The 17,140-nt window shown below is 40.9% G+C and overlaps 1 protein-coding gene across 1 annotated transcript in view; it reads right to left on the bottom strand.

Annotated features, from left to right (window-relative positions):
* LOC146785830 (uncharacterized) overlaps positions 1–17,140 on the bottom strand; it is a 946,503-nt gene that overhangs the window by 212,424 nt on the left and 716,939 nt on the right. Inside the window, exons 18-19 of the mRNA XM_085635161.1 lie at positions 5,780–5,905; positions 1,427–1,558 (exon numbers count right to left, since the gene is read on the bottom strand). Of these exons, the coding sequence (XP_085491287.1) occupies positions 1,427–1,558; positions 5,780–5,905 (258 nt within the window). The remainder of the gene's footprint in view (positions 1–1,426; positions 1,559–5,779; positions 5,906–17,140) is intronic.

Below are 17,140 nucleotides of genomic sequence, written 5' to 3' on the forward strand. Positions count from 1 at the left end.
TTAGGAAAACACAGGTTCGCCTTTCTGAGTCCTTCTGTTTTGCCAGTGGAACTCCCCAATCATAGCTGATATCAACAGATACCTTAATAGCCTGCATTTCGATTCCTATAGGGGTTATGTCATTAATAGGCAAACCTGTTAGTCACATTAAGATTTGTATCTGCAGCCTAACAGTAGAAACCTTTTGTATATTAAAAAGAAGCACAACACTGAACTGACTGCAACCATCCTTCACCAAACCACAAATCATGCTATGATACCTTAAGAAAGTGGGGTTGAAGACTACCATCAAAGGAACCGGAGTAGAGTGGGAGAGCTTAGAGATGGTCGTACCAGGTACCTTAGTGATCAATAGTTGAATGGATTGTTTGTGCAAATGGCCATGGGGACACTACATTTAGAAATAGGATCTTGTGGAATTATCGTTCACCGTGGTCCTTTACAGAATAGGGCCTCCTCCCACAATTGTAGTGCGGTGCTCCTCATGCCAGCGTGATGCTAATACATTCAGAGCTGGTGGTGCACTCTTTTTGCTTCAGTTTTGGTCTTCCTCCCTAATAACTATGGAACCTTCTGCTATTTTGCTCATGTGGCTATGCCTCAGGGAGGTCATTCTTTGGGTAGTTATGTTAGTCTTACTCCACGCGAGTTTCCATTGTGACATTTGGACACAGCAGTCATCACTGCTGCCTCATTCGCATTTTTTGTAGCAAGATTTGATTGAAAAGTGTCAGATACCTTCGTTCTAGCTGATGCAGGGGTCTCAAGTTCGACAGCACAAATTTCAAGGCTTGAAGATTCCTGGCCAGTGAATGTCTTGGAATTAAGGCATTATCTCTTGCCAGTTCTTGATGGTGCTAATATCAAAGATACACTTCAATAGCTTCTTTGTGGATTTGCATGCTTTGATTTTGTCTGGCCAGAAAAAGGACCTTCCGAAGAGCTGATTTGTGCCCTTTTGGCTTGAATGAAGCTCTTCTTTCTATTTATGTTTAGCAATAAGTGCCTCTTTCTAGCATTTGCTTTAGACAAAATTGCCTTTCACTGTGCACTTCTTGGCTGACTATCTCAGTGCAGCTTGTTTATTTACTGCTCAATTTCCCTAAGTAGACTGAGTCTCTGTGATGGTCTTAGGACACTAAATTAAACTGAGCCAGCTCTGAAATAGAGTGTGATTCTGATGAGACTCTTGTCTGCAATATCAGCCTTCTCAGCTGGGCTTAGAGAAATACATTTGTATTAGAGAAACAATTATGTCTCCCTTAGGTGGAAATTCCCAATGGCTTTCTGAATAGCGCACAAGACTAAAATATTAAGAACAATAAGGACCTCAAATATCGTTTTAAAACATAAACAACATTGATGAATATATCTTATAGATCATTTACCAAAACATTTTTAAATTGGAATCAATTTGAGTTCTTACGTAAATTACAGGATTTTCCAAAGAATCCATCGGGACAATCGCAGTTTCCAGTTTCCTTATTACACTTTCCTCCATTTTCACAAGGCTTGCAGGTGAAGTGGCAACCTACCCCCCACATACCGTCATTACAATCTAACAAAAAAATACAAAAGTTATTTTATTTATTTTAGTACAGTAATACCTATCTGAGTTTCTGTAATAAAGCTGATGTGACACATAGGACATATGCTCTGCTTTGATGCACACATTATGGTTTACATTTTCTGTATATTGAATGGATTTCAAAGGATAATTCCATGGGCTTAAAAGGAAGATGTTTTGAATAGGCCAATTATACTTCTGTAGTATCATGAGACGTCTACACATAGAAATAACAACTAAACTCTTAATTAACAATCATAAACAATATGCCTAGCTTTCTCCTTTAACGGAAGTAGGATCACAGGTAATGGTGGCTTCCTTTAAGATTTTCCAGAATACAGTGACAAAACGAAAAGACCAATGCTGGATGGTAAAACAAAAATCAATTGTTTTCTATATACTGTTTGATAGGTCAAGCATGAAACAGGGTTCTCCTAATGATTTACCATTGGTAAAGATGGAAGAAGAGAATCTTGCTGAAATTCCGGAAGATAAAATAAGACCCCTAAGGTGAAAAATAATAGCAAAATGATACTAAACTCAAGCCACATGAGACCTCTGTTGAATAAGTGCTATGTACAAATAAAGTAAAGGATCGATTACTCAAATAATTGATCAAACTAAAAAAAAAAAAAAATCTTTACAGAAATAAGTACTGATATGGATAGAGTACTTCCCTCTTTACAAATGAAAGTGTGCAAGGAAATTAGAACTAAAAAACAGCAGGGTGCATTCACAAAAGCATTTATGAGAATGTGAAGTAGTACTCTTGTCATCCTTTTGTATATACTCTTACATGCCTTCATCAATTGGCTTCGAAACATCTGAAATGGGAATAAGATTAGACTATTCAGGAAACATTCGGATACAGCGCGTGCACCTAAAAATGACTATGTCCTCTTTGCATTTTTACTGATAGGATTTTGGATCTTTTGCAGCCGATTCACAAAATATGTAACAATATGTGAAAGAGTGCTCTTGTAGTACTACTTCCTTTAGTCATAAATGCTTTTGTGAATCCGCCCTCCTTTTTAGCGACCGCTATTGTGTACCATGTATAGAGTATGTTACTGCCATATTTTATTATCCCTCTGTTTGAATTTGCATTTACCCACTTTATTGCTGCACCACAGACATTGGGAGACCTGGTTTCAAAGAGAGCAAAGGTATTTTTTACTTAGCTTTTTTAAGTTCTGGCTACAGACTGCTTCAACTGTGGCCAGTTCTCATGTCACCACAACACACAAGATACAACGTAGAAAACAGTATTCAGAGACAAGTCTAGGTCAGCCCCTTCAGCCACTGGCTTGTTTGTGCAATCCTCTATTTTTTGTAGAGTTTTATAAAGCGCAAACTTGACCCGAATCCAATCGGGTATCAGAGCGCTTTACATAGAACTCGGATTTGGAGCCAGATGCGGATGGGGGCAGCCAAACATCGCGGTTACATTTTCTTCTACCCGGAGACGGGGTGTGAACTTTAAAATACTGAGCACAGCTGATATTTTGAAAGCATATACCTTGCAGAGTCCTGCCTCCCCCCGTCGCTTGATTGTATGACCTGGAATTATCGTCATACTTGATATTTTGTTTATAAGACAGTGTTCAGCCGATATAAATAGAGGCGACAAAACACGTGTTGGATTGGGAACCACTGTGAAGACTGTGAAATCATTATGAAAATGAGAATATTAAACTGAAGAAATTCTCAAGAAAAAGACGAAGATTTACTTATTGTGCTACATGCTTATTGTGCTACATGCTTATTTGTATTATTATCTTTGTTAACTTTATTTCTGCGTGTGCTTGGGTACCCTCATGCTTGTTTGTGCAATCCTCTATTTTTTTTTATTTTTTTTTGTAGAGTTTTATATAGCGCAAACTTGACCCGAATCCAATCGGGTATCAGAGCGCTTTACATAGCACCAGTTACGTTACATGGGGACACACATTCATTTTTTTGTTAGGCACGGGGAGATTAAGTGATTTGCTCAAAATCACAGGATGTTCAGCGTCATTACCGAGACTCAAACCCAGTTCCTCAGGTCCGAGGTCGAGCACCCTAGCCGTTAGGCCAACTCCTCTCTATCAGACATTGGCTTACTGGATTGTCCGTCACATTTTCAGATCAACCCCATGATTTTTGAATTTGTTCCTGTAGATTTTTGTTAGACTTCTCCGCCTTAGGGTGGTCTTCCCCCAAACGTTTTGCCTTACTCATCCATTTTTTTGCTGATCTCGTTTATTCTGGCCTTAGGCCTCTGCAAAGTGCTAAAGTGCATGTGCTCACTCCTTAAAACATGGTAACATTGTCTTCTCCAACTTGGCATATTTGTAATGTATTTATAAGTCCTTAGTAAAGTGGTACTACATGTACCCAGGGTCTGTAAATTAAATGCTACAAGTGGGCCTACAGCACTTATTGTGCCACCCACTTAAGTAGCCCTTTAAACATGTCTCAGGCCTACCATTGCAGCCTGTGTGTGCAGTTTTTATATTGACACTTCAATATGGCAAAAATACACTTTTTGCTAGGCCCAAACCTTCCTTTTTAAGATACGTCACCCTTGGGGTAGGCCATGGACAGCCAAGAGGTCCAATTTATAATTGGTGTTCGAAATTAATTCAATGTAGATAGAACACACCGAGGCCTGTTAGGCCGATTGTATGTGCTTTATACACCGATTACTGTGCATTGTCGCTTGATAAAATGAACAGCAGAGGAAAGACTTCATTAGGAAATGGACCACTTTTACCCCTCACTATCTCAGCAGTTCTATGCTTGCAGTTTCTATGGCTGCAGAGTGTCCTACGGCCCCCAGGGCACACCTTTAGCTGTACATGACTTTCAAATGGGTGTCTTGCAGAAATAACGTTGTACAGTTTTGGTGTTAAAGTTGACATTTCCCTGTTCACAATGGAAACATGGTGGACGTTGTTCCATTATGTTGTGCTTCTCACAGTGTGTATTTCGGCTGTATATTGTTTTCCAGCAAAAATGTGTTCTATATTGGCTGCTAGTGTGTCCTCTGCGTGTGTGGTGTTATTCGATTTGGATCATTGCTGTACAGGGAATCAAAAACTTTGGACTAATACACCTCCCCACCTTTCTCTCTCCTATACTTAAGGAAATTAACCAAACCCAGTGGTCCAATGAAACTTGAGCGTCCCCCCCTGCAAAGTATATGAATCGGGCCCCTCCCCCCATGGGCCCAGTCAGGAGCTCTCAGGCCAGGGGCCCTTTGCCCATGCCGGAGAGGGCCCCCTGGAGCTTGGGGGCCCACCCGCACCTCAGGGGCTGCGGAGACTGATGTCATGCCCCCTCCTTCCAAATCATAAAATCCCCTTCTGAATAACCATTTTCTGCAATACTTAACCTTTTCTAAACTTACTCACCCCTCTCCCACAAATCACAGTTTACCTTTCTGTGAAACATATTCTTGCAATTGGGGGTGAGGGAGGAAGCAGAAGAAAGGTCTAAGAGATGAAGTCAGGGATGCTACATTTAGAGAAAGGAACACAAGAGATAGTGAGAGAAACTATGAGAGAGCAGATGAAAGGAGGAGTGAAGAGAAAAGGAGCATATGATGAAAATGGTCTATAAAATGCTACATTTTTCTGTTTCCTTTCAAATATTTCTTGGGGGAGAACCCTCCATGCCCTCCTGGCAGCGTTTGCTCTATGCAGTTTCGGGGCTAGTGTGACAAAATTTGCCAGGACTGGTTTTGTTCCCAGTACTGAAATGCCATTCGCATTTTTTCCCACCTATCAATTTACAGATAGAATAATATTTCCACTCAGAGTTTTAGCACAAATGTGTAATATTCAGAATCAGCAATGCCATATGAAACATGAAAATGTTGTTCCCTACATCTGATGAGAGCAACAGGTCTCCTGACATCAAAACGTGCAGTTTGTTGTTATCCCTGAAATTAGTAAGAAATATACAATTCTTTTATTTTATCAGTTTGGTGTTGATAAGAAATTAATGAGGACGATGCTTTTATTTTTTTCAACTCGTATCATCTCAAAATGGAGCTCTTCTTCTTGGAGTGTCACCTGAAAATGATCTAAAACGTTACATTTTGACTTTATTACTGTGAAAGAATACAGCGAATAATAACAAAAGTGGTTAGACACATGTCAAGTAGTTTAAGTCGAGCAATTTATTCTGCCAAAGCTATTTGTATTTGAAAACCGGAATCGTGCTCACCGTTTTCACAGGAGAGTCCAGTTTTCCCGGCAGGACACAAACAGCGGCCGGTTTTTGCATCGCACAAGGTCTCTCCACAGTCGCATCTCTGTCCACAATTCATGCCGAATGTCCCTGGTGCACACACTGATCGAAACAACACAAAGGGCATGTTTATGATTGACTGAGACACAGATGTGCTGAAGAACAACCGCAGCACAAATTAGAGAATCTGCAAGTACACATTCTTGGATGTCAATGGAATGGAGACTGCTTCGGTGATGACTGGCACTGGGGGGAGTTGTGTAAAAGAAAATGAGAACTATTGTCATACATGAAGTAGACATGTTTACAGAATGATTTAAAGCTTTATTCAATTACTTATTAATGAGTTGTCTATTATTAGGCCAACTCCTCTCTATCAGACATTGGCTTGCTGGATTGTCTAGGTCAGCCCCTTCAGCCACTGGCTTGTTTGTGCAATCCTCAATTTTTTTTTGTAGAGTTTTATATAGCGCGAACTTGACCCGAATCCAATCGGGTATCAGAGCGCTTTACATAGCACCAGTTACGTTACATGGGGACACACATTCATTTTTTTGTTAGGCACGGGGAGATTAAGTGGTTTGCCCAGAATCACAGGATGTTCAGCGTCATTACCGAGACTCAAACCCAGTTCCCCAGGTCCGAGGTTGAGCGCCCTGGCCGTTAGGCCAACTCCTCTCTATCGGACATTGGCTTGCTGGATTGTCCGTCTCATTTTCAGATCAACTCCATGATTTTTTAATTTGTTCCTGTAGATTTTTGTTAGACTTGTCCGCCTTAGGGTGGTCTTCCCCCAAACGTTTTGCCTTATTATTCCATTAATTTGCTGATCTCGTTTTCGCTGGTCTTAGGCCTCTGCAAAGTGCTAAAGTGCATGTGCTCACTCCTTAAAACATGGTAACATTGGCTTCTCTAACTTGGCATATTTGTAATGTATTTATAAGTCCTTAGTAAGATGGTACTACATGTACCCAGGGCCTGTAAATTAAATACTACAAGTGGGCCTACAGCACTTATTGTGCCACCCACTTATTATTAGTATATTATTTTGTTAACTTCAGAGCGCTGAAAAGAGTGATGAAAAAAGTAGCTAATGGCAGCTGATGTCAGCGAACTTTTGAGTAAGTATGTCCAAAATTCATTAGTCACCACCCTTGTCCTGAGATGAGTTCAGCTGAAGGCAAGTGTAAATAGTTTAGCATCCGAAGTTTTCTGAATCACTTTGTTAGAAACTGGGTTATTGGTTGACTGGGGTGTGAGCCCTGGTCAAGCAGCAACCACAATCCTAATCAGAGTAAGGCCAGTGGCGGCTCCTCTGTTATGGTGAAGGAGCGTCGCCCCACCTGCTGCTACTGCAGCAGGCACACACATTAAGAAAATGGTAAATACATTCAATTTTATTAATGTGTCCCAGGCTCGCAAATTTGCAGTGGAATGGCGGGGGCGGAACTGATTAATGCAATTGCACTATTAATGCAGATCCCTGCCAGTCCACAGGTCAGACTGGCTGGGTGACTACAGCCGACCAATTTGACTTGTGCACTTCAGAGCCTGCAATCCCAAGGCTGAGAAACAGCTGACGGATTGCAGCTGCATGCCCCTAGCTTCAAAATGAGTGCTGGGTTAGCCTACTCCAACCAATCCTGGGGTTGTGGTGTAGCTCCAGGAGTGATTGGTTTCACGTTGAACTTGGCCGAAAGGCCTTCCCTTTCTGCCCGAGTCAGCACCGAGAGTAAGAAGGAGACCAGAGCCTGAGCATCAGCGAGGGCACAGAAAAGAGCGTCGGGTGGCAGGTAAGTTATTTGTATTTGTTTTTTTTTATGTTTATTTGTTTCCCCTCCCTCCTTCCCACACCCACCGTCTCCTCCGCGACTTCACCCCACCAGCCGCTACTGAGTAAGGTGCAAGCAAACCCAAATTAAACTGTGCTCAACCCCCTGGTAGCTTGGCACAGAGCAATCAGTTTAAACTTAGAGGCAATGTGTCAAGTATTTATGCCACTTCAAGCAGTAAAACGGTGAAACACCACACAAAACGATCCCACATCAGGTTAGAAAGATAGAGCTTAATGTAACAAAAAAAGCAAGGCCAAAATGACAAACATCCAATCAGTAGAACTGGAGTTATGAAGTTTTAAAGAATGAACTGCAGTATAGCACCTAAAAGCTGAAGGAGCCAACTACAGCTATCTGGTCGTGCTGGACTGGGTCAAAGTCAAACATTCAGGCCGACTGTGATGTAGGGTGGGTTGGACACAATCCCAGATTAGTCCCACTGAAGTTTTACCTTGGCAAGTTTTGGGCCAAGAGTCCTGTTCGCACTGGAGAGGGTCACAGGGAGCAAGGAGAGCGTTGCAGGTGGTGGTCGGCATGACGCAAAGAGCAGGCTGGGTGTCGGGGATGGGTGGGCTAGAGCTTTGCTTTAGTGGTCCCTGTGGGCTGTTGATAATACTGCTGTGCTAAAAATGTCTAGCGACGGCTCGCGCCGATTGTCAGCATGAGCGGTGCAGATCAGGTGCAAATGGGCCTGTTTGTGGTTGTGAAGAGCACAAACGCTTGATTTAGGACCCCACCAAGGGTTCAGAACTGAAGACAGGTCCAGGAGCTATTGGGGAGCATTTCATGCCTCTGGGGTTCAGATCAGAAGGCCAGCAGACTAACCCTTTGAATCACTGTAGGGTCCGGGTTCTGGATGTTTTGCAGGTCTAGTTTTTCCTCCCCAGGCAAGAGGTCAGCAGGACGTAGGTAAGCACAGCAGGCAGTAGCTCCTTCGGATGAGCAGTCTTTTCTGGCAGCACAGCAGTCCTTCTTCCTGGCAGAGTATCCACAGGTGCAGAAGCATACTCAAGTGGTGGTGTCTGAGGTCCTTCTTGTATACACAGCAGTGCCTTTGAAGTGGGAGAAGCTTCTAGAGGTATGCCTCCGAAGTAGTGCACAGATGTCCTTCTTTCCTGTCCCTGGCTCCAGTCACTACATGGGCTATGCAGTCCTTTGTGTGGAGACAGGACACAGCATAGTCAGATGTAAGTGAAGCTTAGCCCAGCTCCTCTTTCCATCCTGCCAGTGATGCCTCAACCATTCACACCTAAGCTCCCATTGTGTGTGGTTGTCTAGGAGGAATACACAATACCTAACCACCAACTACACTCAGTCATGTGATGAGAGACAGGCTGGAGGCACTGAATGGCTAAGGCAAGAAAATGCCAATTTTGTAAAAGTGGCATTTTCAGAATTGTAATTTTAAATCCGACTTTACCATAAGTTAGGATTTTAAATTAGGATTCCAAATACACCAAACATGAATCAGTTATCACTTCCCATTTTGAAATTACACTTATAAAATGCAATAAGGCAACTCCAGTGCTATCCTGTGGGAGAGATAGGCAGTGAAGTAGTGAAAAACAAATTTTAGACTTTTTCACGACCAGGATATGTACAACTTACACGTAAATATCCTGCTTTTTAAGTACATTGCACCCAGCACTCTGGGCTGTCCAGGGCCGACCCTAGAGGTGACATATATATCAAAAGGGAAGGTTTGGGCCTGGCAAAAGGGTTTATTTTGTTAAGTCGAAATGGCAGTTAAAACTGTACTCACAGGCTCTGCAATGGCAGGCCTGAGATGTGTAAAAAGGGCTATTTAAGTGGGGGGCACAATCAGTGTTGCAGGCTCACGAGTAGCATTTAATTTACAAGCCCTGGGCACCTTTAGTGCCACGTTACGAGGGACTTATAAGTAAATTAAATATGCCAATTGGGTATAAGCCAATGTTGACAACTTTTAGGGAAAGAGCACCAACACTTTAGCATTGGTTAGCAGAGGTAAAGTGTGCAGTCTTTAGTCCAGCAAAAAATAGGAGGTCTGAAGGGATAAAGTTAGTGGGAAACCATGCCAAAGATGCCAGGTCTAACACACATTCTGGGGCCGATTACGATCCTGGAAAAACCCGGTACAAACCGTGGGTCGGAGCTTTTTCTCCGTCCGACTCGTACCGGGTTGTAAAACTTTACAAACATGCAATTACGATTCGTTCGGAAACACCATTCCCGTACGATTCGGAAAAAAGACCAACCGACAGAAAAATACATACAAATGTGATCTGGGACACCGCGGACGTGACGTCCGGACGGAGTTAGGCATGTTTTTACGTACCAGCAATTACGATTCGCACCGACTGCAGTCCGGATGGGAAAATTTTTACGGCACCTAAAAAGTGCCGGAAAAGCTAAGTACGCAGCGATGCGAGCTGATTAGGGGGCCCGGTACGCGCCGTACCCCCCCCGCCCCCCGTATGTACGGAGCGTACTCCCACCCCCATATGTACGGAGCGTACCCCCACCCCCATATGTACGGAGCGTACCCCCCAGCCCCCCGTATGTATGGAGCGTACCCCCCAGCCCCCCATATGTACGGAGCGTACCCCCGTACCCCCCAGCCCCCCGTATGTACGGAGCAAACCCCCCAGCCCCCCATATGTATGGAGCGTACCCCCGTACCCCCCAGCCCCCCGTATGTACGGAGCGTACCCCCGTACCCCCCCGTATGTACGGAGCGTACCCCCGTACCCCCCAGCCCCCCGTATGTACGGAGCGTACCCCCACCCCCGTATGTACGGTGTGGACCCCCAGCGCTACGCGCTGGGGGTCCGCACCGTACATATGGGGGTGGGGGTGGGGGTACGCTCCGTACATACGGGGGGGTGGGGGTACGCTCCGTACATACGGGGGGCTGGGGGGTACGCTCCGTACATATGGGGTGGGGGTGGGGGTACGCTCCGTACATACGGGGGGCTGGGGGGTACGCTCCGTACATATGGGGGTGGGGGTACGCTCCATACATACGGGGGGCTGGGGGTACGGCGCGCCCATCCGCGGGGGGGGCTGGGGGTACGGCGCGAACATACGGGGGACGGGGGGGAGTACGGCGCGTACCAGGCACTTGTTTGGACATCTCCATGGTTGCTATGGGAGTTCGCTCCGGACGGTCTTTTTTCCATACAGTTGTACAATCGGACGGATGGGACGGATCGTAATTGCGCATTGGGACTTCAGTTTTCCCATTTGTACGTAAAAATGTCCGGGGACGTGTCGGAGACTTTTCCCGACCCGAGGACGTGTGGTGGAATTTTCCCAATGCGATTTGTAGGGACTTTTTCCCATACGAATCGTAATTGGCAGTTTGTACGGCGCTTTTACCATTTGTAAGGAAAAAAGTCCAGATTCAATTCGGTTGGGGAAATTTTTTCCAGGATCCTAATCGGCACCATTGTTGGGTTCAGACCTAATGTTGGGACCGAGGTTATTTCAGAGTCTAGGCCCTCGCATATTATTATTTTTTTTTGAAAACTTTATTTTTCGTTTTAATACAAACAATCAAATTTCACCCCCCTCCCCCCGACATCAGAAATAAGCAGTACATACAGGTCCAATCAGCAAACATATACATATGTAGTACCTTGGAGTGAGGCAGGCCACCGGCCATAGCGTGAGAGTATCCGGGTCAGCCCCGCTCAGTGCCGCACAGGATCAGCCTCGCCTTCATCACCTTCCCCCTCCCCCTCCGAAGATAGCGGGGAATACAGCTCCCCACTCGTTCCCTCCGACTCACTCTGCAGCGATTGCCCCTCCTCCGCCAACCCCTCCATACACAGAACTCGTCACTCCAGAAGGTCCCCCTGCAACTTCTCGTCCCTCCTAGAGCACTGCATGTGCGTTTCTTCCGCCAGCGACCATTCCCTCACATCCCTGAGCCACGTATCGAGCTCCGGGGCCTTCCGACCCATCCAGGTAATTGCGACCCTACGCCTCGCCAAAACCAACATTAACTGCAGCAATTTATAGGCTAGTCTCCGTTTCCTCGGTTTGGGAACCAGGGCTAACAGGCAGTGTAGGGGTGTCCGTTGGATTCGGAGGCCAGTGGCAGCCGCAACGCGGCTCACCACTCCCACCCAGAACTTCTCCACCAGCGGGCAGTCCCAGGCCAGGTGTAAGAATCCCGCCCCCGGTGCGCCGCACCGAGGGCAGTCATCCCCCCTACCCATTCCAAACCTACTCAGCGCCTTCGGGGTAAGGTAAGTGCGATGCATGAAATTAAAATGGGTGAGCTTAAACCGCGCGTTACAGGATACAGGCCCTCGCATATTTAGCTATCTTCCCCAGTGTAACTTCCATTGTCATTATCAGGGAGCGATCCAATGGGCTGAAATTGGTCAGAAGGCTCCAGATGGGAAACATTGTCGTCTTTAGGGCGATGCGAACAGGTCAGCGCCACCTGATGCTGACCTCTGGTGCCATGCTTAGAAATAGCTTCTGGGTTTAGAAGCACATGCTGTGGAGTTCCTGGCATGTCAATGAGTTTTCAGGCAACAAGAAACATGCTAAGATAACTCTGGTGATTAATTTTCCTGCTGGAAACAGATGAGTTTTCTCTCATTGCAGTTTTATCTCATCATAAAGTAGCACAGAAGGTTAATATGCCTACTGCAAAGAACGTGTATCATTCAGATCACCGAAGTGTATTTCATGTAGATAGCTCAGTGGGTTACTATTTTTGTCACAGAGATTCTTTCTTACTTACAGTTCATAAATTACAATCCTAATATCGCACAGTGACCTATGAAATGTCATCGAAGAGCTGCATGCACACTCCATGGTATAGGTTAGAGTGTTTTGCTTTTTCCCCAGTCTTTCATTATCCTAATGCTGATAAAAAGGGTTAGTTTGGGTTGAAATAAATTCCTATTAGTAAAGCCAACTGCGGTAAATTTTAAATCCTGAATTTGTGCTTCTCTAGACCAAACACTCTTAAAATATACTAGTATGAGTAGCACTATAAAACAAATAAAATGCATATGAGAGAAGGGCTATAGAGAGATGAGAGGCACTGATGGAGGATGGTAGTGAGGGAATCCTTGGAGAAGGCTGTGATTGTGGGGTGCCAAAAAAGATTCTCACAACAGGCACCATCACCGCTAAAGCCTGCCCTCCTGGGGAATACTAAGGTTTCAGTTTCTGCAGTTTTGCAGCGATTTTGCTTATGCAATATGCTTAATGGATGGTGCTAACACATGGACATCAATTCACCAAAATGCAAAGGGTGGTGCAATTGACGGTAAACACCCAAAATATCGATTCCAAAATATCTACTGCCCAGAATATCGAAGTTAAAATATAGAGTGGACAGAATATCGACTCTACAAAATATAGATAGGTCAGAATATCGAAATTGGGGTACAAAATATCGATTACCAAAATATAGACCTTAAAAATATAGATTACCAAAATATAGACCTTAAAAATATCGAATACCATAATATCGAATTTTAAAATATAGATTACCATAATATCGAATTTTTTTTGTGTTATGTATGGTAATATATGTGTTGAAATTATGTATTATTGTTGTAATGTATGTTTAATTTATTTAAACAAATGAATGTTATGTAATTTAATTATTGCGTAATTTAATTCCGTAGCGGGTTGTGGGTTTATAGGGGAATAGGGTGGGAAGTAATTTAATTATGGTTAATTAAATGTTAATTATATTTATATGTTTTGATAATTAATTAATTGATAATTAATTATTAATTGGTAATTTATTTTTATTAATTGGTAATTAATTTATATTAATTTATTAATTGATAATTATGTTAATTGTATTTGTTATTAATAGGAGCAGGTTGTGGGTTTGTAGGGGAATTGGGTGGGAAGTAAATTAATTGTAATAAAGTAAATAATTATTTTTTTATTTATGTGTATTGATAATTAATTAATAATTGGTAATAAATTTGTATTAAAGGGTAAATAATTTGCATGAATTGCTAAATAATTTTTATTATTAGCAAAAATATATTTATTAATTGATTAATTGATAATAATGTGAATTGTATTTTTTATTATTGGGAGTGGGTTGTGGGTTTGTAGGGGAATTGGGTGGGAAGTAAATTAATTGTAATAAAGTAAATATTTTTTTTTTTATTTATGTGTATTGATAATTGATAATTAATTTGTAATTGGTAATTAATTATTATTAATTGGTATTAAATTTGTATCAATTGATAATTAATATGTTTAAATGGTAATTTATTGTTATTAATTGGTAATTATTTTTAATTAACTTTTTATCAGTATTGATAATTAATGTCATCTTATATTTAATTTAAATCATTACTTTCCCTACTATTGCACTCTCTGGAGTTGAAATAGTAATTTTTACCAGTACGCTATCCAACGTTTTCCCTACTGTTGCACTCACTGGAGTGGGAATAGTAATTTTTACCTCTACGCTATCCAACGCTTTCCCTACTGTTGCACTCTCTGGAGTGGGAATAGTAATTTTTACCCCTACGCTATCCAACGTTTTCCCTACTGTTGCACTCACTGGAGTGGGAATAGTAATTTTTACCCCTACGCTATCCAACGCTTTCCCTACTGTTGCACTCTCTGGAGTGGGAATAGTAATTTTTACCCTTACGCTATCCAACGGTTTCCCTACTGTTGCACTCACTGGAGTGGGAATAGTCATTTTTACCCCTACGCTATCCAACGCTTTCCCTACTGTTGCACTCTCTGGAGTAGGAATAGTAATTTTTACCGCTACGCTATCCAACGTTTTCCCTACTGTTGCACTCACTGGAGTGGGAATAGTAATTTTTACCTCTACGCTATCCAACGCTTTCCCTACTATTGCACTCTATGGAGTGGGAATACTAATTTTTACCCCTATGCTATCCAACGTTTTCCCTACTGTTGTACTCACTGGAGTGGGAATAGTAATTTTTACCCCTACGCTATCCAACGCTTTCCCTACTGTTGCACTCACTGGAGTGGGAATAGTAATTTTTACGCTCTCAGTATCCAACAAAATCTCAACTTTTTTAAATTACTTATATTATGTTTACATTTTAAGCTATTTTATATTATATTATGTATGTTTTATTTAATTGTTTTTAATATTTAATTAATTTTATATTATTTTTAATACATTTAAAAAAATCGATATTTTGGCTAACTATATTTTGACAGTCTATATTTTGGAATCGATATTTTAGTACTTACCTGTTTGTAGATAGGGAGTCGATATTCTGTCCCTCGATATTTTAGTGTCGATTTTTTGTATAGTTGATATTTTGTCCCTCGATATTTAGTCACTGAACCGCAAGTGACACCACACGGTGGTTAGCCAAAATATCGAGTTTTAAATTTCGACCTACAATAATATCGTGTTTTTAATATCGTAGGTACAGAATATCGAAGTCAAGAATATCGATGGACAGAATATCGATCCCAAGGTAAGTAATATCGAAGTAAATAATATCGAAGTAATTAATATCGATGTAAGTAATATCGTAAGTAAAAATTTCGATGTCAATAATATCGATATTTATTTAGTGTAATGTCATTTAATATGTATTTTATTTGTATGTGAAAGATTATTGTAATGTATTTTAATACATTTAAAAATAAATGTTTAGAGATTTATAATTATTTTACATTTAATTTAGCGTTTTAGTATCAGAGCGGGTTGTGGGTTTATAGGGGAATAGGGTGGGAAGTAATTTAATTATAATTAATGAATTAATATGTATTGTTTAATTGGTATTTATGATTAATTAATTGGTAATTAATTAATAATTGGTAATTAATTGATTAATTAATTGTTAATTAATTATTAATTGTACAATTATTTTATTAATTGGTTAATTATATACATTATAATTAGTTTATTATTAATATTTATTTATTGTTAATTAATTAATTGTTAATTAGTAATTAATTGGTGATTTAATTTTATTAAGTGATTAATTGATAATTAAATTAATTATGTGAATTTTAATGTGTAGTGGGTTGTGGGTTTATAGGGGAATAGGGTGGGAAGTAATGTAATTATAATTAATGAATTAATATGTATTGTTTCATTGGTATTTATGATTAATTAATTTGTAATCAATTAATAATTGGTAATTAATGTGATTAATAGATTAATTAATTTTTAATTAATTATTAATTGTAAAATTACTTTATTATTTTGTTAATTATATAAATTATAATTAGTTTATTAATAATATTTCTTTATTGTTATAGTTAATTATTAATTGTTAATTAGTAATTAATTGGTGATTTAATTTTATTAAGTGATTAATTCATAATTAAATTAATTATGTGAATTTTTATGTGTAGTGTGTTGTGTGTTAAAGGGGGAATAGTGTGGGATGTAATTAAAATTTATTTATTTAAATATTTATTTTACATAATTGGTATTTAATAATATTTTTTTTTTTAAAACATTGTTAACATGCAATTTTTTTATAAGAAATTATTAAATTGGTTATAATGTTAATAGAATCACTATGCTATCTAGTGCTTTCCCAACTGTTTTACTATCTGGAGTGGGAATAGTAATTTTTACCCCTACGCTATCCAGCGCTTTCCCTACTGTTGCACTCTCTGGAGTTGGAATAGTAATTTTTACCCCTACGCTATCCAGCGCTTTCCCTACTGTTGCACTCTTTGGAGTTGGAATAGTAATTTTTACCCCTACGCTATCCAACCTTTTCTCTACTGTTGCACTGTCTGGAGTGGGAATAGTAATTTTTACCCTTACGCTATCCAACACTTTCCCTACTATTGCACTCTCTGGAGTGGGAATAGTAATTTTTACCCCTACGCTATCCAACGTTTTCCCTACTGTTGCACTCTCTGGAGTTGGAATAGTAATTTTTACCCTTACGCTATCCAACACTTTCCCTACTATTGCATTCTCTGGAGTGGGAATAGTAAATTTGACCCTTACGCTATCCAACACTTTCCCTACTATTGCACTCTCTGGAGTTGGAATAGTAATTTTTACCCCTACGCTATCCAATGTTTTCCCTACTGTTGCACTCTTTGGAGTTGGAATAGTTATTTTTACCCCTACGCTATCCAACGTTTTCTATACTGTTGCACTCTCTGGAGTGGGAATAGTAAATGTTACCCTTACGCTATCCAACACTTTCCCTACTATTGCACTCTCTGGAGTGGGAATAGTAAATTTTACGCTTACGCTATCCAACACTTTCCCTACTATTGCACTCTCTGGAGTTGGAATAGTAATTTTTACCCCTATGCTATCCAACGTTTTCCCTACTGTTGCACTCTTTGGAGTTGGAATAGTTATTTGTACCCCTACGCTATCCAACGTTTTCCCTACTGTTGCACTGTCTGGAGTGGGAATAGTAATTTTTACCCTTACGCTATCCAACACTTTCCCTACTATTGCACTCTCTGGAGTGGGAATAGTAATTTTTACCATTACGCTATCCAACATTTTCCCTACTATTGCACTCTGTGGAGTTGG

Source organism: Triturus cristatus, chromosome 11 (assembly GCF_964204655.1).
Source record: "Triturus cristatus chromosome 11, aTriCri1.1, whole genome shotgun sequence".
Classification (NCBI taxonomy): Eukaryota; Metazoa; Chordata; class Amphibia; order Caudata; family Salamandridae; genus Triturus; species Triturus cristatus.